The sequence below is a fragment of the Sander lucioperca genome, chromosome 19, assembly GCF_008315115.2.
Source record: "Sander lucioperca isolate FBNREF2018 chromosome 19, SLUC_FBN_1.2, whole genome shotgun sequence".
Taxonomy (NCBI): domain Eukaryota; kingdom Metazoa; phylum Chordata; class Actinopteri; order Perciformes; family Percidae; genus Sander; species Sander lucioperca.
Genome location: NC_050191.1, coordinates 26,689,861 through 26,716,113, shown reverse-complemented (window position 1 = coordinate 26,716,113; position 26,253 = coordinate 26,689,861). Strand labels below are relative to the sequence as shown.

Sequence of the window (26,253 nt, the reverse complement as noted above, 5' to 3'; positions counted from 1 at the left end):
TAAAAGAGACTTCAGTTACAGTATTAGGGGACCACTAAGGTCTATATAAAGAGATTTCAGATACAGTATTAGGGGACCACTAAGGTCTATATAAAGAGACTTCAGATACAGTATTAGGGGACCACTAAGGTCTATATAAAGAGATTTCAGATACAGTATTAGGGGACCACTAAGGTCTATATAAAAGAGACTTCAGATACAGTATTAGGGGACCACTAAGGTCTATATAAAGAGACTTCAGATACAGTATTAGGGGACCACTAAGGTCTATATAAAGAGACTTCAGATACAGTATTAGGGGACCACTAAGGTCTATATAAAGAGATTTCAGATACAGTATTAGGGGACCACTAAGGCCTATATAAAAGCATCCAAAAAGCAGCATGTCATAGGACCTTTAAACTAGCAAACACACTCTGAAAATTAAATGAAATCCAAAAGTCAAATCTAAAATAAAATTAAAACTAATTGAAAATGCAAGACTATTATAACCATGATTCAAACACAGATATCTGTATCTTTTGTCATAGCATCCAATACTTGTCAGAACCCCTTGTTATCTTTCATTAGAAAGTTTTCATATATAAAGTTATCAAGCGCAATGGTCTCTATTGCTTTGGCCAGTGTGTCTATAGTACCAATTCTTGAGTGACTCAAATGTGACACTAATAATAAAGTAATGGCTCATGTGGCCTGTGTTTTTTAGTGCTCAGGCGTATTCGTCAGATGGAAAAGAAGTTGATGAGCACAGACGGCCGCCTCCCGCCTGTCCGGGAGATCCTGTCCCGCTTCTCCACCAAGCTGACTGACGCGCAGGGCTCTCTCCAGAAAGCAGCTAGCACCATCCAGCAGACGGAGGACAGGAACAGAGCCAGCATCCTCAAATTCCAGGGGAATGAGGTGATTTCCCATGAACCCTCAAGGCTCCTGCTGAGTGTCACTTTGTTTTGCCATCTCTACTCTTCCCTTCTCTTTCTGTGTTTGTCAGTATGGATGCATTAATAATAATAATAAACTGTTAGTCTTGCATTGCCAGACCTTCCTCCACAGCGCTGTGGAGGACGGTCTGGCTAGTCCACACAGCATTCTGGGATGGGAGAAAAATGTGCTCTGGTTTATTGCCATTTCTTTAAACCAATCACAATTGTGAGCCACGGTGCCTCTGCAAAATAGCCTCGGGAAGGAACTTGTTATGGTGGAACACGTGTACGTTCAAAAGTAGTTTCAGTCGTGCAACAGAAAACTCAGATTGGACAGATAGTCTAGCTAGCTGTCTGGATTTACCCTGCAGAGATCTGAGGAGCAGTTAACCATAGTCCTCACAAATCCACCAGAGTTTAGAACGCCAACACAAGCATGGAGTTCTTTCTCTGTCTTCGGCTGGCTTTATCTCCTCAAACAATGTTGAGTTAGTAAAAGACGCATTTTCCTTATAGGCATGCACTGCACATGCAGAAATTGAGAGAGAGAGAGAGAGAGAGAGAGAGAGAGAGAGAGAGAGAGAGATCTGGTTGTTGTTTGCCAGGCACGTCAGAGAAGTCTATTACTGGTGGTATTTAAGTGCTGAGAACAGAAACACAAAACCATCTGTGGGAGCTTTGCACTGTTACATTAGGAGGAGGCCCGCACAGGGGGGGCAGCAATGCTGCAATACAAAACATTTTCCCATGATAATATCCAGAGCCTACACACAGAAACATGACTTTATTTTCCCATGATACAGCCCACAGAATCATTACTGTACAGGGGAGATTCGTCCTATCCCAGATCCAAGAGAGAAAACCAAAATCATTTAGACTGCTCAGCAAAACATTATTCAGTATGATACAGTAGATATGAAGTGACGGTATACGCAGATATAAAGCATTCACTCTCCTTTGGGCAAGAGGATTTGCTATATATCTACTATAATGTAGACACACTGTATTAGTATCTGTCTTGAAATCTCCCTGGCAACAGAAGTAGCGCCCTAAAGGCCCAGCCACACCAGTATTTAAAACAACAGAAGTTTGTGGAGGAATTAATGTAATTCAATGGAATCAGTGGAGTTCAACTTTGGTGAACTTTAAAATGCAAATCATCTTCTTAGTGCTGACCTCTGTGGAAATGGAGAAAGCTATTGTAGCTTATTAGCTGTATTGCATCTGCTTTTTCTTAAACTTATAAATATCAGGCATGATGTTCACTGTGATGGATTACCTGCAGTATCTGAGGCAAGTTTCCAGCTGCTGAATGTTCATGCTGTAGTGAGTCGTAAAAACCATGTGCTGCCTGACAGGTAGGACACACATTAAATCAATAATAATATTCAATAATTCCAAACATATGCTATGGGAAATGGTTGGCAGTAATGTCAGTGCACATGATTTTTAATAAATGGGTTGAAACACCAGTATGGACCTCCCAGTCCTGGAGTTCCTATGCTGTATTTTAATGTGGTTTGCCTGAATGTGTTGATTTACAACTCTGTAAAAACATATGTGGTTGGCATTTGGATCCAGGAAGTTATGATCCAGCCCTGGTCGCCATGCCCTGTTTGACATTATGGGTCTGCTGTCCAGCAGTGGAACGGCTGCTGCTCAATGCTGCGTGTCTGCGTTTGTGTATTCTGTGGTTGCGCGTGTGTTATCAGGAGTGGGGATCTCCATGATCAGGGTCTCTGCTGTAAATCAATGCCATGAGTGGTGCACTAACCAAACATGGAGCCTCTCCTAATCCGGGGGCTCTTCCTCGCCTCGGCACAGACCGGTCGACACCAGCTGCAGCCACGGTGTGCACGCTGCTGGGTCACCCAGCCAATCAAATGAACGCATCATTGTGCCATACCAAAGATCCTTTATACTAAAGATGGTGTGGTATGAAACGGTACACACTTCCTGTCTCCTAAAGAGGCGTGGCCTTGTTTGAGTGTGTAGTGAACATCATGTGGATGAATGAAAAGTTATATTTGTATTAGTGCTGTCAAACCATTAAAATATTTAATCCCGATTAATCGCATTGTCATAGTTAACTCGCAATTAATCGCACATTTTTATCTATTCTAAATGTCCCTAGATTTCTTTTTGTCCAATTATTTTTTTCTCATTTTAATGCTCTTATCAACATGGAAAAGTGGATCAGCTTGCTTTGTGCTTTTGTCGCCTGGCTTTGACGAGGGGGCGGAGAATTGGCATCAGCTGTGTGCTTGGCCATCAAGTGGTATTTCAGACTGGACGTGCTGCGATGAGAGCTCAGTTCACAACGACAAAACACACAGATCACTTTGGTCTTGTCAATGGAACCATTTGGCAACTTTTTAAAAGTAAACTTTCCATTCAGAATCTTATTGGCATCCATTTTGGCGTCTTGCGCTCGCCATCCACTCCAAACGTAACGTTAGCCTACTACTCTTTGGCCGGCTCACAAGCCCAAACAAGTGTGTGCAGCGTGCCTGTTGTTGTGTTTCCGGTCTAGCTAGATCCGGTGTGGTGTTGTAGTTTTTCTAACGTTACTAGTTGTTGCAACAGCATGTGAAAAAAACTACAAAGTTTGCTAGGCCAAAAAGAACGTTAATCTCGCCGTTAAAATGGGTTTGCGTTAACGCCATTAATAACATGTTTAACTGACAGCACCAATTTGTATAATTTATTAATATGTTCTTTTGCTAACGTTAGATATTTTAAATTTAAATATTCAAATTAAAGGGGTGTGGCTACTGTCGCGTACATCCTATAAGAAGAGCTTATTAATAACCCTTTGAGGTCTTAAATTTGTCTTAAATTCACCTTTTTAGGCTATTTGCATATAACATGATACCCATATGCTTCCTATCAAAATGTTCAGAACAAACTCAGCTTTCTATGTAGTGCGGCCCAAAGTTGTCCTAGAGCAATGTGTAAAGAGATTACTTTGGCCCTAAAGCTGAAAAGTTGATCTTTGCATTTTGAAATTCCTCAAATCTTGTGTTGACAAATTGTTTTGGTGCTTGACCAAAGTCTTAGGTTCCCAAAAGTAGTGTGATATATGAGTAAATTAGTAAATAAATGTCTAAAATGAAATTTTGTAATATCGCTTTTTGAGTAGGAGTGTTGTCTAAAACATAATTTGGACATGCAGGCGTGTCCTTTGTCCTCAGAGGGTTACACAGTATATAATTGATATTATAGTCATTTTTATTATAGTCCCAGGCTGGAATCAACCCGGGGATGTTACAGTTATAACCGCTAGGTCACCAGGACACCCCAGTGTCACAGTTTTTTATCTGTCAATAGCAATATGGTGTGAAAAACAGTAATACTAAGGTATCATATTACATTTTATTAAAAAGTAGGTTAATACAAGCTAAAATTGTACTCCACAATTTAACAGGAAAAAGTAAAATACAAACTTAAAGGGGCAGTTCTCGACATTCAAAACATTAATATATCAGTAAACAACTATTTGCAGGGCGCCTGGGTAGCTCACCTGGTAGAGCACGCACCCATATACAGAGATACATTTACCATGTCCTTGATGCAGTGCCCGCGGGTTTGACTCCAACCTGTGGCCCTTTGCTGCATGTCATTCCCCCCCCCCTTCTTTCTCTCTCTCCCCTTTCATGTCTTCAGCTGTCCTATAGATAAAGCCCTAAAATGCCCAAAAAATAATCAAACAGAAAAAGAAAGAAAATATTTTTACTAATAGATTTCACCATGTTATAGAAGCGAAATAGCCCAAAAATCTCAAAATTGAAAAATTATGTATTTGCCTGTAGTGTCTCCCCTTAAATATAGTGTTTCATGGTGTCTTAGTGGCCCGAGATCCAGGGACTCTAAACATGTTATTGCAACGTGAAGATCCCCCTTCTCATATCATATATATCTCTACTGTATCATAATTCTGAAGCTTGAATCTTTTGTATTTTTTGTTGGTTTTTTTTAATCCTCAAACACCACCTTTTCACCACAGCGTACAACCTCCCTTAGCTCTGTCTGCCCAGTAATGTGTTTTTTTTGGTTTTGAAAGGCGCTATATAAAAATAAGCTATTATTATTATTATTATTATTATTATTATTTGCTTGTGCCTCCAGGTGAAGCAGCAGAGGCTGACGGAGGACCACGCTGCTGTCAACGATACACTGGAAACCGCCAGAGGCTCCTTCTCCGAAGCAGAGAGGACTCTGGCTGAGGTGGATGCTATGGTGCAGGTGAGGCCTGCATGACTGTGAGGACACATGACTGTTAGGAGGACACATGAGTATGTATCATAATCTAATAGACTGTAATATGGGGCTCCTGTATCTCAGTGATAGCATTGAATTTATTCATGAAATGGATTCCTGAGACGCAGCCTGTGTTCTATGCTAAAAGTGGGCAATTTGATTTGGAAGCAATTTGTGGATGGCCATAGATTGAATAAACTGTGTGCTCAAACAGCTCTCCCTTTTTAGTCAAGTAGCTCTCTATAGGGTTACTCTGTGGGGAATTACAAGCATCCTGAGGTAACAATGTTAGCGCTGTGTGTGTGTGTGTGTGTGTGTGTGTGTGTGTGTGTGTGTGTGTGTGTGTGTGTGTGTGTGTGTGTGTTCACGTGTTCTCATACTTGGGCTGGACTTTGAGTAATAACAGGGTAAAATGATTAAATTTGTGAGGATGTAACACAGAATAGCACCTTTACAGAGATGTTTGTGGATTCTGAGAATGGGACACAAATGCAAAGCAGTGGAATGTCCTTGGAAATGGTAAATTATATAACTGTGTGTTTTTGCGTGTGTTTGCGTGTCTGCACGTGTACATCTGTACAGAATGTGAGCGGATACCATGCAGCGATCGATGGCGCCAGCGAAAAGCTGATGGAGAAGACTGAGCGTCTCTCGCTGGCTGACAGAGATCTGGTGCAGAGGGCCGACGAGCACGCCGACGAGCTGGACCGACAGGCCAACCAATTGGAGGAGTGAGACACAATTCTGGATTCAATTTCTTAGTTACAAATAATCAGACCCATGAAAAGAGCAATTTATGTCAAATGACAACAGGAGTTATCTTAGGACACTTTACAGATAAAGTAGGTCTACACCACACTCTATAATTTACAAAGACCCAACAATTTCCCACGAGCAAGCATTTGGAGCGACAGTGGCGAGGAAAAACTTCCTTTTATGCAGAAACCTCGGACAGACCCAGGCTCTTGGTGGGCGGCATCTGCCGCTGCCTGTTTACAGAGACAGAGACATACAGATATGGAGAAATGTGATTCATAATAATTATGGCAGTTGTAATGGTGAACAGTGGCAATTATAGTACCAATAAAGATAATAGAACTATGACTAGAACTACTAGTAAGACTTCTCTACCCTCTCTGTGGCACTGACAAATATAAACCTTCGAAAAATGAAATGTACTTTTTGTTAACGGTTGACTAAAATTCAAATACAGCTGGGCGCTGTAGTTTTTAGATAACTGCATATGAGTACTGTATATAATGCATTTGTGGAGACTATTTTCAGCCGTGGATTAATACACATTTTTATGCATGATGATTCTCTGTGAGTATGTCACTACGAACAACCCCTTTCACAATACACCTAGTAATTTGATCTAGCATTGTTAATATACAAATATTGATTAGTGCAGATTTAATTTAATATGATTTCCAGGAGCATTGGGAATTTGTGATGCTGTTATATACCATGTGGAAACACTGAAATGAAACTGTAACGTCTATCATCCTGTCTTTACCAGGGACCTGAGGGAGAGTGACGCCAATGGCTTTGTGCAGAAAGCCATAAGTGCTGCCAACGTCTACAACAACATAGTGAAATACATCCACGATGCCAATATCACCTCGCTCACCACCCACAACTTATCCCAAAGAGCTGAAGATGTATGTCACAGAAATACACAGCACACATCGCTGTAATGTGTCCAATTCAAGGCCCGTGAGCCAAATTCGGCCCCTCGCAGATTGTGATCCAGCCCGCATATTAATTAAGGTTCACAATACATTTTGGCCCACCTAGTTTTTGTTGCTTTTTCCGACATTTTCTGCACTTTTTTCAACGTTTTTGGCATTTTGTTAGACACTTTAGGCGCTTTTTTGAGGCTTCTTTTAATGTTTTTGCCACTTTTTGCGATGTTTTTGGTGCTTTTTCTAACGGTTTTGTCACTATTTTCTAAGGCTATTTTAGGGCTTTATGAGGCCCAAACTGTATGTGAGAAAGCTATATGAGACATGCAATAATAAAAGTCAACATATTTTACTTTTTCTGTTAAAATAAAGCATGTCAATAAACTATATGTCTATATGTCTGGCCCATGACGGGATTCTCATTTTCCAGTCTGGCCCATAGTGAAATTGAGTTTGACACCCTTGCTGTAATACCTGTTAACATGCTGCAGCTTAGTTATGTGTTCTGTGTTTCAGGCCATCGCTGGGATCAATATGCAGCTCGGGTACCTGGTAACGAAGAGCAACAACGTTTTCAAGGAGTCTGTTTCATTACGTTCAGAACAAATTGGTATGAGGCTGTCACTGAATGAAATACCAGATACTTGTTTTAAGTGCAATATGTGCACTATCCAATGTCCCTTTGACATTTACTGTATCTCCCTGTGACAGAGGTCGAAGCTGAAGTGATTGACAAGCTGAAATACATCGAGGAGACCAAAGAGACCATGGACCAAAACCACAAAAAGCTTGCAGAAATAGTGGAGGATATCAGTGGAATTCATCCAGGTAAGACAATATGTGGTTGTTTTGAAGTAACAGTTTGACATTTTGCTGTCAATTCAATTCATTTTTCAATTCAGTTTTATATATAGTGTCAAATCACAACAGGAGTTATCTCAGGATACTTTACAGATAAAGTAGGTCTAGCCCACACTCTATAATTTACAAAGACCCAACAATTTCCCACAAGCAAGCGTTTGGTGCTAGCCTGGCTCCGCCCTCCTACGTATTTCCGCTCACTTTTCATTTTCCTTCAGTACTACGTCTGGGTTTGCGGTATATTCTTGGGTTTTCTCCGGCCAAATCTTTACCGGTCCAATCAGCGAACAGAGGGAGTGGCTGAGAACGATGACGTTGAGGTTGTGCGCTAGTTTGAGTTGTAGTTCCGTAATGGCGGCGGAGAAAGATGCGAGCGAAGCCATTCGGTCCGTTGTGGCAACGCTGCCAAATATCCAGAAGTTAAAGCCCGAGCAAGAACAATCTTTGCTGAGTTGTGTTGGTGGCCATGATGTTGTGGCCCTCCTCCCCACGGGGTTCGGGAACAGTTTGATTTTCCAGCTCGCTCCGTTAGTGGTGAAGGAGTTGGCTAAGGCGAATGCTAGCGATGCTAAGCCGACGTCACGACCAAACGTTAGCGATTGGTTATGGCAGATCCAGAGTGGCTCTGTGCAGATCTAATAGTTTTAAACTTCAACAGAGTACCCGCCTTCAAGGAAGTTAACACTTGTCAATGGAGAGTGGCCAGACTCTCTGTACAAATGAAATGTACCGGAGTCTGGTAGGACCAGGCTAGTTTGGTGTGACAGTGGAAACACAGGCAGATACCTTGGACAGACCCTGTCTCTTGGTGGGCGGCATCTGACGCTGCTGGACTGATACAGTTTAGGGCTGTTTGAACGAATTCCAAAAGTCAAATATAATTTGAATAGTAAAAAAATCAATACTATTCAAATGCTAAAATTACTATTCAAATGTGATTTTTTTTTTTTTTTTTTTTATAAATAGGTTGGCTAACGTTAGCTAATCTCCCTCTTCTCATGGCACGTCTGATGAACAATAAGTTATGGGGTTGAGAAACAAGGCATTGTGAGCTAACGTTACGTACCGAGTAACGTTAGTACAGAGGGGAGTGACAGGCTGTGGCTGGAAATCGGAAGAAGGATGGGAAATAGTGTTAACATGACTTTAAAATCGACATCCACCAAGCCAAAATGCTTATGTTATCAATAGTTAGCTTGTTCTGGTTGTCTGCGTCGCAAGTTATAGGAGCTTAGCTTAGCTGGGACCTTCATGGAGAAAGCTAAAGTTAATGTTAGCTTCCCTACAGCTGTCAGAGTTAGCTTCGACTTCATAGATTACCTTCTAACAGCTTTATTCTCAGTCACGGGACAATCTGCAAGAAACTGGTTGCTTATAAATCACTAAAATAGTAGTGACAGCGCCGTTTGGCGTAGTTATCAATGCCGTTAGCATTGTGGCTAAAACTATTGTTACTTAGTTTATGACAAATTGTTTCAGCTGTGCTTTCTAACTTGTGTGCTCGTGGTGGAAAATAATGTAAACATAGAGCGGCGTGCCAGAAATGCAATGTGCCATGACGTAGGTCCCCTTCAAGGCCAGGCTGGTGTTGGAAGTCCCTCTAGTGGACAGAACGTGTAACAGCAACCACATGCTTATAGTGGCATTGACAATGCATAAGCCTGAGTAGTGTAGTACATATTTATAACAGGCTGCATTTGAGCATTAAATATTTAAATATTATTTGAATATTTTAAAAAATAACAAATAAAATTCGAATTGTATTATAGAGGAAGACTGACAGCTCTATTACAGATATACAGAAATATGATTCATAATAATTACAGCAGTATGTGTGATGAACAGTAGCAATGGTATGTAGCAGGTAGCAGGGCATTGAGCAGGACCACAGAAGCAGTCACAAGCATTTCTGGGACATGAATGCACATGGATGGAAAGAGAGAGGAGATCAGTATTTCAAAGGAAGTCCCCAGGCAGTCTAGAACTATAACAGCTTAACTATGAGTGGGTCCTAGGCAAACCTGAGCCAGCTCTTAAAGGGTTGGTAGATGAATCTGACAACTATGAGGAGAAGCAGAGAGAGGGAGGGAAGTGGCAGCAATTTCCGTGTCAACAAGTGTAGTTCCTGTCGAACTTCTCTTTTAATGTTTGAATCAAAGGGTTGTTATAAAAAAAGATAATTTCTCACGTACCTAGGCGTATCTAGCTGCAGGATAGATTTAGTTTTATTTGCCCAGGTTTTAAGATATGCTATGTGCCAGTTTTTGTTCATTTAGATAAACTGACCATTTTAAGCATTGTGTTTCAATGACAGTCACCCTTTGCATCCGTTTACAGATAGAACACCACAACGACTGGAGTTTACGCTGGAGGTGGCTGAGGGGACTCTCAACCGCTCAGCAGAGGTACTTCAAACCATCACCCCCATCAGCAGCAAGGTGGAGGAGTGGGCCAACAACATGAGGAACGACGAATACTCCACAGTTGCTTATGAGCAGGCCATCCAGTCTGCCGGGGAAGCAGGTATCATAGTGGTGCAATGTTCACAGCACATACATTCTCTTGGATATTTTAAAGGTCCTCAATGGGAAATCACCATTTTTAATACCATTTCAATCAATCAATCAATCAGCATTTATTTATGTAGCGCTTTACAGCAACCAGCAGATATCCAAAGTGCTTTACATGAAGTAACAACAGTAAAACATAACATATACAGTACCAGTCAAACGTTTAGACACGTTTTCTCATATACTTGTATGGGTAAGTATTTCCAAACTTTTGACTGGTACTAAATCAGAAAAGAATAAAACATACAGTAAAATCAGAAAGGAATTACACATATTGGGGGTTGCACTGGCAGTTTGATTATTGGGGGGGGGCTGTAACCCCCCCATCCAGAGCCAGAGTCCTAAAAAACCAAACATTATAATCTAAAAATCAATTCTAAAATGCACTGGAAGCTAATGGAGAGATGTAGATGAATAGGGCTAATGTGTGCACGCCTGGAGTACCATATATATATATAACAGAACAACGTTTCACTTTCTACGTATAATATATCCTGTTTTAATTCTTGTTTTCCTCTCATTCATGTAATTTTTTAGTGGAGAACCTGAATGTTCTTGTTCCTAAGCTGCTGGACAAGCTGAAGGTGGTCGAGCAGAAGAAGCCCATCAACAACGTGACAACCAACATCATGAGGATCAGAGAGCTTATAGCCCAAGCCAGGAGTGTGGCCAAGAAAGTTAGTTGCTTCCAATATAGATGATTTAGGACCGTTAGTTTTATAACTGTCCCATTTACTTACCATTGAGGATACACACGCAGACCACATTTCACAAAACTCCTCATAGCTTATTTACGGACATTTTCACTATTTTTAAATGTAGCAACTTAACAAATTACTTTTATGAAGCCTTCAACTTTGCATTTCCAAAGCTTTTTTTACTGTACATATTACACTGACAGACATCTGTCGGCTCAAGATCATTACTCATGGAATTTCTCCAGTTTCTCAAAGCTCCTAGCTGTATTGACGCTAACGGAGACTACACAAAGTTAGCTTCTGCAGGTATTAAGAAATAAAGTGTCAATGTGTTCCAGACCATCAATTGGTAGCACAGGTTAAAGGGGAACACCGCTTAAATTAAGAATCCCGATATGTTATTTCAATCGCTATGTGTGAACATGAGCTACTCTCTTTCAAAGCCGGGAACTAGAGTCTCAAACTTGTGGTGTCTTTAAGTATAAAGTGTGGAGCTTTACACAAGTACCCTCACACAAGTAACATTAGCCTGAAATAAATATAATCCTCTTCTTTCTGGATATTATATTTGGGACATTAGCATGTGTGAACTTCCTGCTGTTTACTGCCAGACACTATACTTATAATAACTCTCCACCTCTTTGTATTTTTTTCTTTAAAATATATATAAACAATGTGATGCATTTCCCATCTAAAGCCATCGGTCTGCTCGTCTATTAGCTGTCACCAAGTACACATGCAGACTTATGACCACAGCATGGATCGTAGAGGCTGATAAACTTTTGCACTATCCATTAAACATCCATGTCCTTTATTAAAATCCCAGGACCAAATAGTAATAAGCTGCTAAAAGCTAACAGGGAGGCTTATTTGCATATATTTCTGTGCCATAAATTTGAAACGTATGGCTCAGTGTTTCTGGTTTGTTTTCTGCCCCAGGTCCAAGTGTCCATGAAGTTCAACGGTCAGTCCTCAGTGGAGGTTCATCCTCCCAGTAACCTGGAAGACCTGAAGACAGTGACATCCATCAGCTTGTTCATGAGAGTGGACCCTGACAAGGATCCCATAGAGGACCGTTTCATCTTATACCTGGGAGACAGAAATGTGAGCAAACCATGGAAATCATATGTGGTTGCTTTGCCAGTAATCAGTTACTATAAAACATGGTATGCTAAGTGGATACAGATGGGAGCCATTACATCAAGTAAAAGCACTTGTGGGAAACAACTAGGCATATACATTTCACAACTCTCAAGAACTCTACAACCTGGCCGTTCTTTCCTGTTGTATGTGTGGAATAGCTGCTAGTTAGAAAGGAGATTTCATGGTGGGTATGCGGCCCACATCTACTGCTGAAACTTCACAAGCTTGCACCCAGGGGCCCTGGCGCAAAGATGAAAGGCAGGGAGCAACTTGTGAACATGAATAGTTTGTTGTGATCACGGAGGCAGGAACGACAGGCTTTGAAAGTGCACAGTTGCCCCTTTTCAAAAGGTCTCCAAGAGACGCTGTGACAATAGTGCATGTGTGTGTGCCTTCAAAGTTGGAGTTCATTAACATAAATACCGTTAGCCCGTGCCCAGCACAGCGCAGCTACCCAATGTGAGGCCTCTCTGTTCCCTTTAATGACACGTTGGTGATTTCACTGCCACTGTAAACTATGCATTGGTGTTTTCAATGTGAGATAATAGCCTCAGCATGAGCTCTGGAGCTAGTCTCAAATGAAGGATGTTTATGTTTTTCAAACCACTATATTTTAAGGTTAAATAACATGAAATATTATTTTGGCTGAGTTCCAATTTTTTTTTTACTTCTAGTATGTACTGCAGCTGCCCTTACAAAGTACTTACGTTTGTATCAAGTATCCATACAATTGGGACATACTACTTTTTCTTGTCATTGCACCTTAAAATTTGACCCTCTTGCCGATTTATGCTGCACAAAGGATTGTGGGTCAGAATAGTCAGAAAAGCATGCTGGCTTGCATACTGCAAAATCCATCCGGTTCAATAGGACATTCTGGTATTTTTGGCATATTGCTTTTGATACTATGTATTGACTAGGGATGTCCCAATTCTGATCGCGAGTTTTGGTTCAGAGCCGATATGGGCATTTTTTAACTGATCAGGGATCGGCATTCACCCCGATTAACTTACTCTGATCATTTACATCAGCTTATAGTGATCGCCGCCTTTAATCACACACACCCGGCTGCGCCACAGACACACCACCAGACTGCCTTGATGCCGGCACTTTCAAACCAAGGTGGTGCTGTCACTCACCAGTGTCCGTCCAATGAGTGTCTCGTCGCTTGCCAGTCCTTGGTAACAAGTACAAAATCCGTATTTCTTAGTCATTTTTTTTACAAAAGCGGATTACTCCAATTCTCTACGCTTCTTAACCATGCTTACAGGCTGTTATTCCCTGGAGACGATCGGAGTTGAACACAGAAAATCAAAGATTGACTATCAAGCGCAAGAGGCTGAACTTGAGACTGTGTATTTTTTGGTTGGGGGTTTGCTGGGATCCTAAACAGAACTGTTTTGGGGATGAGAGAAAAGACTCATTTGCTGCACTAAGTTAAATGTACTGTATTAGCTCTTATGTTTTCCTCGGGTCAAATTTGACCTGTTTTCAAAGTTTCTTCATCAGAAATTTGAGGGGTAAAAGTGCCGAAAGTGCTACAAAACGTTGAAAAAAAAAAATGTTGAAAAGAGACAACAAAAATTCTTAATTTAAAATGTTTACATGGGAGGACAGCACAAGGGTTAAGCTTAGGACATATTTTAGTTACTTTGTTTACTTAGATATTTTTGTAAACAAAAGAACGGTGTGCAGCTCTATTATCTGAGCAAATATAAGTATCGGATCGGGGCTCGCTATCGGCAGATTTTCAATATTCAATAAAATTGGATCAGGATCGGGTACCAAAAAAGCTGATCGGGACATCCCTAGTATTGGGACATATTAAATATATTTTTGGGATAGTAAAGAGTAGTATGGCTATTGGAACGCAGGGCATGTCCCTGTTTTGAAACTGATTCCACAGTGGTACTCGGGGCCATGATGGGAAAATGAACACTGACCATGAGGTTGTTCTGCTGTTTTCTCTCACAGGGTAGGAAGGATTACATGGGACTGGCTATCAAGAATGACAACCTGGTGTACGTGTACAACCTCGGGGGGGAAGATGTTGAGATCCCATTAGGTTCCAAGCCTGTCAGCCAATGGCCCGCAGTCTTCAACTACATCAAAGTAGAGAGGTAATATCTGTTCATGAACTTTATCCAAGAATTACTTTTTAAAGTAAAGCCTAAAATACTCTAGAAGACTCTGAACTGACACCATCTCACATCTAAAGACAATCATCTCACCTCTAACGTTAAAGACTGGGGATCTTGCAGGGTCACACATTGCAAGACTACAATTTGATTATTTTATTATTATTATTTTGATAGATGAACTTCTCCAGTACCCAGAGGTCCACATTTATCTGCCGGTAAAACTCCCGTTGGATGACTCGCTTCAGAATGTTTGAAAATCGGAAACTTTCCCTCTTTAGCGTTTAGCTTAGCTCGGCGCCATAGCAACCATAAACAACATTGGCTCTAGTCGTTGGTTGCTTCCTGTTTGCTGCTGGAGGGAGTGCAACTGTTTGTTGTTGACAATGTTCACATGATTTAACTTCACTACCAAGACTTAAAACTTATAACATCAAACACGTTTGATTTTGTCGGAACGTCAAGACAGGAAAAGACTGCCTCGGGCTGAGTTTTATGACCATCTTACACCAAACGATTGAGACGACGGGAGCGCCCCAACTCTAGCAAGACTCTCATGATTACATTCCGATATTGGAAAATTGTCTGCGACAGTGGAATCGCTTGAAAAGTCGTTTGGTATAAGGTCGGCCTAACTATGAACTATGAATTTGAAATGTCAATACTGCAATCAACTAAAATAAAGAGGTCAAATAAAAGGTACACTCTGGAGTGTCAGCCAGATTGTGTGATTACCCATGCTCCTTTGTGTTCTTTGCTTGCAGGCTGGGCAGACATGGAAAAGTCTTCCTGACCATCCCCAGCCAGAGCTCCACAGACGAGCAGAAGTTCATTCAGAAAGGCGAAGCTCCAGGCACCGACTCGCTGTTTGACATCGACCCCAAAGACATAGTGTTCTTTGTTGGCGGTGTCCCAGCAGATGTCAGGGTAATGCCTTTTACACAGTCCTTGACACAAATAAATCCATATCTAATCATCAGCTTTTCCTAAATGATGACATGCGTTTGTCTTTGTAAATGTACTAGCTTCCACCTCCGCTGAGTCTAGCACCTTTTGTGGGCTGCATCGAGTTGGGTTCACTGAACAACGACGTCATCAGTCTATACAATTTTAAAGAGACTCACAAAATGGATGTCATCACGTCAGCACCATGCTCCAGGTACAGAACACTATGCATGAGTGGAGTAACCTTTTATAGGGCCCCTCCTGACCGCCTCTTCCCCACCGACCACTCACTGGCATTATGTTGTTGCACTGCCATAGGCGTAGATTTCAAGGGGGATGCAGGGGATATGTCCCCCCCCCCCAATATTTAGCAGATGTAGACTTGTCCCTCTCAAAAATTTAAATAAAATAGAAGACAACCCACTCTTCAAAAGAGGTAAAAAAAAAAAACCCATTCAGGGGGCTTAAAACATGTCGGAAAACAAGAACCATGTCTACTTTGCTACATCAGGGGGTTAAAGAACACAACAGGAGCGAGAATTTTTGTTGTGTCTTGTGGTTTTATCTTTTACATAGATGTATACGACCCTGGCTGCAAATTACATTTGCTGCCGCTAGAGTGCGTCTAGATTTCTAGGCTAGGGAAACGCTCAAATGCTGACACAATGGAACAGATGATCTCGCACTGAGGTGAGTAACAAATGGGCATATATATATATATATATATATATATATATATATACACATACATATATATACACATACATATATATATACATATACACACACATATATATACATATACACATACATATATATATACATATACATATATATACATATACACACACATATATATACATATACACATACATATATATATACATATACATATATATATATACACACACACACACACACACACACATACATATATATATATATATACATATATATACATATACATATATACATATATATACATATATATATATATACATATATATATATATATATATATATATATATATATATATATATATATATATATACATACATACACAGAGACAGGGGAGACAACGAGAGCCAGGTGCAACACATTAGGGCGGGGAAAGGTAATCACACAGGCGGGAAGGCAGACATCGACCAGGAAGTGAACAGAACTGAAATGAGACAAGACGGTGAGTATCAAAATAAAACAGGAAGTGGAAAACCAGACAGAAAACATAAATGGAACTCAAAACAATTTTGACACAGGAGCAGGACGTGACAGTGCTTCACAATAAGCTTATCGCATACGCAAACGATTATTTGTTCAGCCCTAATTGATAGTATACTTTAGTGGTGCAAATTCCCTTACAAATGAGCTATCAATCAAGACTTCTTGGGGTCCCTGGGGGTCATGGCGCCTGTAGGAGTTGCCCATTTTTCCCATTTGGTTCCCATCCTTCTACTTTCTTGTGCTGACCTATAAAGCATGTATCTGAACCAGATGTTACCTTCATTCTTAATCTATAGACTGTTTAAAATGTATCAAATGACATTTCTCCCTCTATTCTCAGGTACAAGTTAGCATTTTCCCAGAGCCGTATTGCTAGCTACCTGTTTGATGGAACGGGCTATGCACTCATCAACAATATCGAGAGGAGGGGCAAATTTGGTGTTGTCACCAGATTTGATATTTCAGTGCGAACTGTCGCAAACAATGGTGTCCTTTTCCTCATGGTCAATGAGGTAAGTCTGACGACTTTATCTTTGAACTCACACAAAAGACCTATATACCTTTTTTCAAAGTTTTCTTTAGTTTTCTTTAACAGTACAATATATACATTTTCAATTACTATTTTTCTTTTTAGCATTTGTACACATTTTCAAATTTCAAATTCAAAAAGTCATAAATACAGTATCCACTCCAATATACTTGTATATATACTTACACACACTGTAAACAAACCCATAAAAAGATTAAAAAAAATATTAATAGTAAGTGTCCACTCCAAGGTATAATAGCATAGGTGAAAATACAGGTGCAATATTTACTCTTGGAAAAGATGGTATGTTATGTGTGTATGGGGTATGTGTATGTGAGTATATGTTGGGTGTGTGTGGGGTTTGTGAATGTGATGTGTGTATGGGATGTGTGTATGTGATGTGTGCATGTCATTTGTGTATGAAGTGTGTGTATGGAACTAATGTAAACCTAAGAGTTAGGCAGGAGAGCTGAGCACCACCAGTGGCAATCTGGACCATTTCAAATAGAGGGGCCAGGCTGGGGCCCCATGCGATTTTAGGGGTACCAAATACATTAATTCAATTCAAATAATTTTATTTGTCCCTGAGAGGCAATTAAAAGACACAAAGAGTAACACATGAAAGGACAATTCACAGATACGGTAGAAAAATGTATAAATAGTTAAATAAATAAGTAATGCATTGTGTAATACTGTACATTCTAAGGTACAAAAGATCAGAAAGTCATTCAAACCATAATTAAAAAGTGATACATACCACCAACCCTTAACAATTCTTAAAAAAAACAAATACAATTAAAATGCATAGTAACTGCCGTTACTGAGATTGTTACAGGTATAATATTACTGACATTTTATTAGTAATGCGTTATATTACTGCATTAAAGCAAAAAGGATACATTGTACAGAACACATTACAGTAATTGCGTTATTTTTTTAACAGTTAGGGGGGGCAGAGGGGGCCACCCCTGGCCACATCCCCGCCCCCCAGACCCGCCACTGTACCCCACTGAGAAATAAAACCCCTAAAGCCCTTTTCACACTGAAATATAAGCATAAGTATATATACTTCTCAACAAAATAATATTTACCACCACATATACAGTACCTCTCATGTTAATATCACATTTCCTTTTTGTTGACACAATAAAAATGATGAAGCATAGAAGCATATTTAAGTTTTTGTAAATGAAATGTCACAAACCCTAATCTATTTTAACTTCTTTGTTTCAGGACAAATTCTTCCTTTTAGAGATAAAGAATGGCTTCCTGCGCCTAATGTACGACTTTGGCTTCAGCAAAGGGCCAGAACTTTTGGAGAATAACTTACCCAAGCTGCAAATAAATGATGCACGATACCATGAGGTAGATTCCCTCTTCTCCAATTACAACTTGACCCTCGCCAATGAGTCACGTGTTGCTGTAACTGTAACTGTTTTGCACAGGTGTCAGTGATCTACCATCAGTCAAAGAAGGTTATCCTACTGGTGGACAAGAGCCATGTCAAATCTATGGAGAATCCAAAAACCACGCTGCCTTTCTCAGATATCTACATAGGTGGAGCTCCCTCCAGCATTCTCAAATCCAGGTAAGTTAAATACACTTTCACCCTTGTGTCATCTTCCTGTCAACCATGCAACTTTTTGTTTTTTTTGGGTCAAAATTTTAGTTTTGCTCATCTTCATCTTCGCGTTTCCCAATGTTTTTGTCACTTGCTTCCAAGTTTTTCCAAAATTTCTTTTTTGTAGTTTTTTCCGTTAAAAACATCAACATTCTTTTATCTTCTTTTTTCAAATTTTATGAAATTCAATAAAACTGATTCTTTATTTTACTTGTGAAAAGCGTTTTTTTGACAATTTGGTTGCAAGAAACCCACATTTTTGATAAAGGAACTGGCAGCTGAGAGCGACGTATTTCATTTTTCTCTGGAGGAGACAGCTGCTCACTGCTGTTAAAGCTGCATTCATATATTTCTCTCCCACTTAGGGGCAGGGCAACAAGCTGTAATCACAGTACTGACTGTATCACCTTATTTAACAAACGTTTAAGCAAACAGCTGTCATTCAAACATCTGTCGTCACGTCTAGGGAATAGCAGGCTTGGACCCAAAAGTGCAGAGTGTGGAGGTGAGGAGCAGTGAAAAGGTTTAGAAGGTTTATAAACATAAAAAAGGCTTACAACAGAAGGTGTCCTGAGGCAGGCAAGCTGGCAAAAGGAATCCAACGCGAAATCCAAAAAAACATTCGGAAAACTAAAGACTAGGAAAGGCAATAACCACAAAGACACAGGGAATGACACTGGGAGGAACGACGATGAACCAACAAGAGACAAAGAAAGCACAGAGACTAAATACACAAAGTAACGAGGGTAAAACGAGGGACAGGTGACATGAGGGCTGATGACCAGGTGGAACAAATCAGGCCAGGGCAGACAATCGCAGAGGCGGGAAAATACACAAGGCAGGAAGTAAGACAAGACATGACACAGGAGAAACAGACCCTACAAAGTAAAACAGGGAACTGAAGCATGGAACAGGGTAAAACACAACAGAGAATACGGGATTACATGAGATTGTAAACAACAAGGAAACAGGGAATGAATTAACAACAAAACAGGAAAAAACTACAACTGAAAACCACAACCATGACAACATCCAGCAGACCTAACATTAGCATTAATGTGTTGGACAAATGTCTAATATTTATATTTACTCCCTCTAACTTTTTTAGTCTTCACCAACTCCAGAGGGAAATATCTGTCTCTCTAGCTGCTAAATGCTCCACTATGTTCACCAGCTAGTCTCTGACTGACTCTGTTTGCTGCTGAGCAGGTAGTGTTCAGAGCAGTGTTGGAAGAAGTATCCAGATCCTTTACTTAAGTAAAAGTACTAATACCACATTGTAAAAAATACTCTATTGCATTTAAAAGTCCTGCATTGAAAATGTTACTTAAAGGGTAACTGCCATTTTTTAAACTTGGACCCTATTTGCCTGTTTTTGTGTCTAAGTGACTGATGGGAACAACAATCTTTGACATTGGTCCAGTATTAAGCGAGATCACTGCAGTCGGCAGCGGCGAAACAAGCTACAATGTAAGTTAATAGGACAATTGTCCAGCTTGTATTTACCTTCACAAAAGTGCTTGTTTTGCCGCTGACAAGCTCAGATTAATATTCTAAGTGTCTGACAACATTATGGAAAGGATTTCTAAGGAGCTTGACCTTTCTGTTAAAGAGTAAGATCCTTTTTTTAAACATCAAAACATCTGCGAAATTGCATTCACTAAACCCACCAGACTCCATGTAAATAAACAGTAATTTAAGCATCGTAAAATACATTCATTCAAAGTCGACAGAAACAAAATAAAACTATGAAAAGACGTTTTGGGTCGTCTTTCCACTTTTCAAACCATCACAACTCTAGTTTTGGTTGAAATAAACACATAGTTTACCAATTTACATGTGAAAATATGTTGGCTCTATACACGCTAAAGGTATTGTGTTTTTAAATGGAGTCTGGTGGGTTTAGCGCCAGCAACTTCAGAGCTGTTTCTGGTTAAACAGAAAGGTCACAAAGAGGTTTTAAAGGTCTATCCATGAAGGGATCCTTTCCATAATGTTGTTAGACACTTAGAATATTAATCTGAGTCTGTCAGCGGCAAAACAAGCACTTTTGTGAAGGTAAATACAAGCTGTACAATTGCCCAATTAACTTACATTGTAGCTTGTTTCGCCGCTGCCGACTGCAGCGATCTCTCTTAATACTGGACCACTGTCAAAGATTGTTGTTCCCATCAGTCACTAATTCCCAGTGGCTTAGGCCTGGTGGGGGGGCAACTTAGGCCCAGTGGGCCACCATGATTGCAATACACTAGGGGAAACTATCTATTCCTTGTCTAGTGCAGCTTAGAATTTCACTATAAGATGGTGACAGTATGTGTATCACCACAGGCCTGAGCTGTCTGCTGTCGTCAGCCTGAAAGGCTGTGTGAAAGGTTTCCAGTTCCAGAAAAAAGACTTCAATCTGCTGGAGGAGCCTGGCACCATTGGCATCAGCAGCGGCTGCCCCGAGGAGTCCTTTGTGAGTGCTCCCTCCAACACTTCACACACTGTCAGTGATAATGCACTGCGTATGTCCCTCTGGAAATCAATATCAAATGTGTCTCACAATCAGTAAAACACACATCTAAACATGCTCTTTCAGTCTGAACCGAGAGAAAATAATTGGCTGTTCTAGTTCAACAGCTTTAACATGAGTCAATCAATGTTTCCATTGGGGGATTACTGTACTATAAGCTGATGAAAGTGAGATGTGTTTGTATTGTGACAGATGTCCCGTAAAGCCTATTTCACCGGAGAGAGCTACCTGGGATCCACAGCAAAGATTTCACCCTTCGACAACTTTGAGGGAGGACTCAACTTCAGAACGCTGCAGCCGGGCGGACTCCTGTTCTATCTGAGTGAAGGGGTATGCACTCATTTTTTTTATTTTTTAGACACATTTTAGAAAGTTATATAATGCTAAATTGCAAATGGTTGGATGGGAAATCAGTTTTTCGTGCAGTTTCAAAGAATTTGTGGTAACACTTTATAATAATGGTACATGAATTAGCATGAATCCATGCATGAAAAAGCATGAATTCACTCATTTAGTACTTCATGAACTATCCGTAATGTACAAGGATTAATAGTATCTTGTGCACGCAGGAACAATGCGCTAATTAATGCATCAATGAAAGTATCTGAGTCATCATGATTTCTGATTTATTAATGATGTTCATGTCTTCTTTAAAAGAAAACTGACCAGTCATAGCAGTTTGACGTCTGCACTTTTTTAAACTAATAATAATAAATATATCTAATTTTTGTGTTAAAAAGCAGAAATTATGATTTATTTTGACAAATATTTAAGATCAGAGGATGTTGATGGATAATCACAGACAGTCAAAGTTTAGTTAGGATAATGCTATAAAATTGAATAAAACACCCAAAAGTCAATGAAAGTAGTAAACAAATCCTTAATTTTACTTGTGAAGAGTGTTTTATGGAGCCATCCGTGTTATTTGTGGGTAATTCGGTTAAAAAGAAGCCCAAATTTCTGAAATAGAAACTTTGAAAACGGGTCAAATTTGATCCGAAGACAACAGCAGAGTTAACATATTGTTCCTGCATTGAGTCATGCATGAGATACTATTGATCCTTGTACATTACTGATAGTTCATAAAGTACTACATGAATGAATTCATGCTTTTTCATGCATGAAGTCATGCATGAATTCATGATAATTCCTGTACCATTATTATAAAGTGTTCCTAAATTTGGGGTCAAAACAGGTAGAAAAAAAAGACAACTCAAGAACTGATCTTGTATGTTTTTGTAATCATTTGTAGTTGTGCTGCTATGTAAAAGGTATGACCTTGTTTTCTCCCACTTCAGTCTGATGAGTTCAGCATCTCCCTGGAGAATGGAGCCGTGGTGATGAACTCCAGAGGCACACGAGTTAAATCACACAAGAAACAATACAACGACGGAAGGACACACTTCTTAGTGGCCACAGTAAACAGTCAGAAGTAAGTACAGTATTCACAGAGTCCTGCCAACTAATGGCTTTCATGCACAACTGTGATCTCTACATCCTGTTTACTCTCAACTGTATTACGTTAGACTTCTACGGAAGAGTTTAAAGTCAGAATTCTGAGAATAAAGTACGAATTCTGAGATATAAGTCAGAATTCTGAGATTAAACTCAGAACAAAGGTTGCGTATGAATCACATACTCAGCACTACATACTCAGTATGTATACTATCATACTTTTGTTTAAAGAAACAGTAGTGTGAAACTTTTCGGACGCACTGAGCGGTAATTTCCAACGTCACTTCCTGAGAGCCTCCTTGCCGTTGAAGTTGCGTAACCATGGTAACCCCTGCCGACCTCCAATCTAGCGGCATTGCCAGATAACGCTTAAATTATTGAAAGAGGTGAATAACTACACCAACAGTTGTTTAAATATGTAGAAATGTAAATTAGAGCGTTACTGACTTTACAGAGCTCCTTGGTTTCTGTCCGTTTGCCTGTTATGAACGTTGCTAACGGTCTCGGACATACTAAAAAAATCTCACATACTGTTTTAGCCTACTAAATAGCATGTTAGTATGGAATTTCGGACGCAGCCAATTACTTTTTTTGGACAGATAGTCTACTGCTGATATTTACCCTGCAGAGATCTGAGGAGCAGTTAAACATAGTCTTCATAGATCCACCAGAGTTTAAAACGCTAACACAAAGAAAGAGGAAGGTGACGGACATCCGGCCGAAAGTGAGGGACATCCAGCGGAACCCTTGGCGATAACCTTGGCTTGAATGAAATGTTGTCGATATAGACTATAATATCATGAACCTCTCAATAGTTTAACAGACGTCTTTCTGCTTCCAGACATTTTTAACAGCTCTTACAAATATCTGAGTAGAAAAACTCCACCACCATATTATTTCATTTGATTTGGTGGCAAAATAGTGATACTACGCTCACATCAGGATGGCCACACCCAGCGTGGCGGTGTGAACCAGCACAAATGTGACTGCATGATTCTATTACAGCCAGTTCAGCACCAAGAAAGTAAAGGTCTGTATCAGTGACTGAGCAGCTATCTGTTCAGGTATACCTTGTGAAAAATTGTTAATCCATATTTGAATTTAGTTGCAGACAGACAGCCCAAAAAGTGTGTTGGTAAAAAAAAGTATGATATGTGGGGTGGTGTGAACAATAAGTACGCAGTAAGAAAACACAAAGTGTCACAATGTAATGACCGACTGGTTGAACTGTACATCAGGTATTCACTGTTGGTGGACGACAAAGACAAGCAGGAGAAGAAACGTCCATCATCTGCCAACCGATCCTCATCAGGTCCTGCTGTGAAGACCTTCTACTACGGAGGGTCTCCAAGCAGCAGCTTCAAGAACTTCACAGGCTGCATCAGCTACGCCTACATCAACAGGTAAATCACCAGTAAACACTACCGCCTAGAGTATAGGATGCAACTCATTTATACTACAGGTATTACTCTTAAGCCCAGTTCAGACCAAAGATTGGCGACGAGACAAAATCGTTTTAGAACGTTGCAGAGAAAAGTTTCTGAGCCGGCTCGTCACAGCTCGACTCAAACCAGCTGATGGTGTAGCTGCTCCTCAGCTGGTCGAATAGAGAGTGACTGAAGAGAGGGAGCGCCTCGGACAAAGCCCTGAATCAGAGAAAAAAAAAAAAAAAACATGTTTTCGCTGATTCATCACTAGAAATGTGACTGTAGCAAGCATCTCACTATCACTAATGTTATCCACATTAATATTTAGATGCAGAAAATGATATATTTAGCTACAAAAAGCCTGGAAGTCAGAAGTTAGGACGGAAGTACAAAGAGTCGTTGCTATGGAGATGATACACCGTCTTGTCTCCTCTCAGGTTTTAAAACTGGCCAATAAAACTGATTCTGATTCTGATTTTAGAATGCTGCAGACCGTCGCGTTGCTAGTAGCTGCAAGTTTCAACTCGTCTTGTCGCAAATCTTTGGTCTGAACCGTCGACAGTTCCATGTCTGAAAAGTGAAGCTAATGCGGAAGTGCCTTCAACCTGCATTCTATCTAATTTCCAGCAGGGGGCGACTCCACTGGCTCCAAAGGGAAGTCCGTTTCTATAGAAGTCTATGGGAAAATGACCTTACTTCTCACTTGATTTATTACCTTAATAAACATTTTCATAATGGGTTTATTGTCTCGATTGCTACTTTCGAGTCTTCTTCAATACAGCATGATACTCATTTTGTTAATTATGGTCCCATTTATGTTAAAATTGACCATAAAGCAGGAGATGCTTTGGGGGCGTGGCTACACACCGACCTGTCAATCAGGACAGAGACTTAGCAATGCTAACCATGGCGCTGAGTACATTAAAATAGACCTGAACTTGTTTTGGGGTTTTGTCCGTGTTTTTATCTTAAACTTTGACCCTCTCACTGTGTATTCTCACTCCATCAAATTAATCGGAACACAAAATTCAGCGTTCTGCCAACCAAGCTTGCTTGATTTTCTGTTCTGCCGTACATGCAGATGAATGGCGCCAGTACTGAGAGGTCCACGTTAACACACCGCTAAATCTGCACTGAATCTGACTCAGAAGGGTTGAACATTGGCAACTTTCCCCCTTTAGTGCATTTAGCTTAGAGGAGCGCTATTGCAACCATAAACAACACTAGCTTGGTCGCGTCATCCTCCCCAGCTCCACCCTCTCATGAAAAATTGTCACATCCGGTTGCAAAAAAAACAAGATGGCCAAAACTGGAGGCTTCAAAACGGCAGTCCACAAACCAATGGGTGGCATCACCGATGCCACATCCACTATTTTATTACAGTCTATGGTTATACTCGGGCAAATTGTTCCCTTCATATCTCTCCTGACTGCAACACTGAGAGCTTTCTAATCAAGGATTTGGCTCCATTTGCTGCTTAGTCTATGCGAGGAAGAGACTCACAATTAAAGCTGTGAGCTGAGTAGGGAGACTGGGGATAGTTGTACCATTTTTGACATTTCTGTCTGTATCTTGGAGCTCTTTTAAGCCATTGGGTTCAAAATGTGATGCAAACTAATTACATGTGACTGCTATGAAATTGTGTAGCTGCTATCTCTGCAACCCAAACAGAAAATGCATGGTTTACTCTCAAACTAGTCTCACTTTGCCAGACCTTCTTCCACCGTGGCACTGCGGAGGAGGGTCTGGCTAGTCCCCACAGCATTCCAGGATGGGAGAAAAACGTGCCCTGGTTTATTGGCATTTCTTGAAACCAATCACAATCGTCTTGCGTGGCGCTAAGCTCCGTACAGAGCAGTGGCGCCTCTGTGAAATAGCCTCGGGAGGAACTTGTTTTGGTGGAACGTGTACGTTCAAAAGTAGTTTTAGTCAACAGAAAACAGAAAACTCAGATTGGACAGATAGTCTAGCTAGCTGTCTGGATTTAGCCTGCAGAGATCTGAGGAGCAGTTAACCATAGTCCTCACAAATCCACCGGAGTTTAAAATGGCAACAAAAAGGCAGCCAAAGGCAACGGATATCCAGCTCAAATAAGTGAAATCCGGTGGAATTTCCAGTGGCAACAGAGCAATCCCAGAAGTTTAACGTCGAGGATATAGACTACTTTCAAACACAAGGAGTAAAATGTTACAATTTTCCAGACTATTGTCGCCATGAACTAGCTTAATTTACAGCTAACAGCTAAAAACATTAGCACTTACAAC

At 40.4% G+C, this 26,253-nt stretch overlaps 1 protein-coding gene across 1 annotated transcript in view; it reads left to right on the top strand.

Annotated features, from left to right (window-relative positions):
* lama4 (laminin, alpha 4) overlaps positions 1-26,253 on the top strand; it is a 55,973-nt gene that overhangs the window by 21,000 nt on the left and 8,720 nt on the right. The window contains exons 13-31 of the mRNA XM_031285663.2: positions 707-900; positions 5,049-5,165; positions 5,763-5,911; positions 6,700-6,841; positions 7,382-7,475; positions 7,577-7,693; positions 10,064-10,249; positions 10,834-10,973; positions 11,934-12,098; positions 14,112-14,257; positions 15,040-15,202; positions 15,301-15,434; positions 16,783-16,954; positions 18,205-18,336; positions 18,417-18,559; positions 20,921-21,050; positions 21,300-21,437; positions 22,406-22,539; positions 23,801-23,965. Coding sequence (XP_031141523.1) covers positions 707-900; positions 5,049-5,165; positions 5,763-5,911; positions 6,700-6,841; positions 7,382-7,475; positions 7,577-7,693; positions 10,064-10,249; positions 10,834-10,973; positions 11,934-12,098; positions 14,112-14,257; positions 15,040-15,202; positions 15,301-15,434; positions 16,783-16,954; positions 18,205-18,336; positions 18,417-18,559; positions 20,921-21,050; positions 21,300-21,437; positions 22,406-22,539; positions 23,801-23,965 — 2,761 coding nt within the window. The remainder of the gene's footprint in view (positions 1-706; positions 901-5,048; positions 5,166-5,762; positions 5,912-6,699; positions 6,842-7,381; positions 7,476-7,576; positions 7,694-10,063; positions 10,250-10,833; positions 10,974-11,933; positions 12,099-14,111; positions 14,258-15,039; positions 15,203-15,300; positions 15,435-16,782; positions 16,955-18,204; positions 18,337-18,416; positions 18,560-20,920; positions 21,051-21,299; positions 21,438-22,405; positions 22,540-23,800; positions 23,966-26,253) is intronic.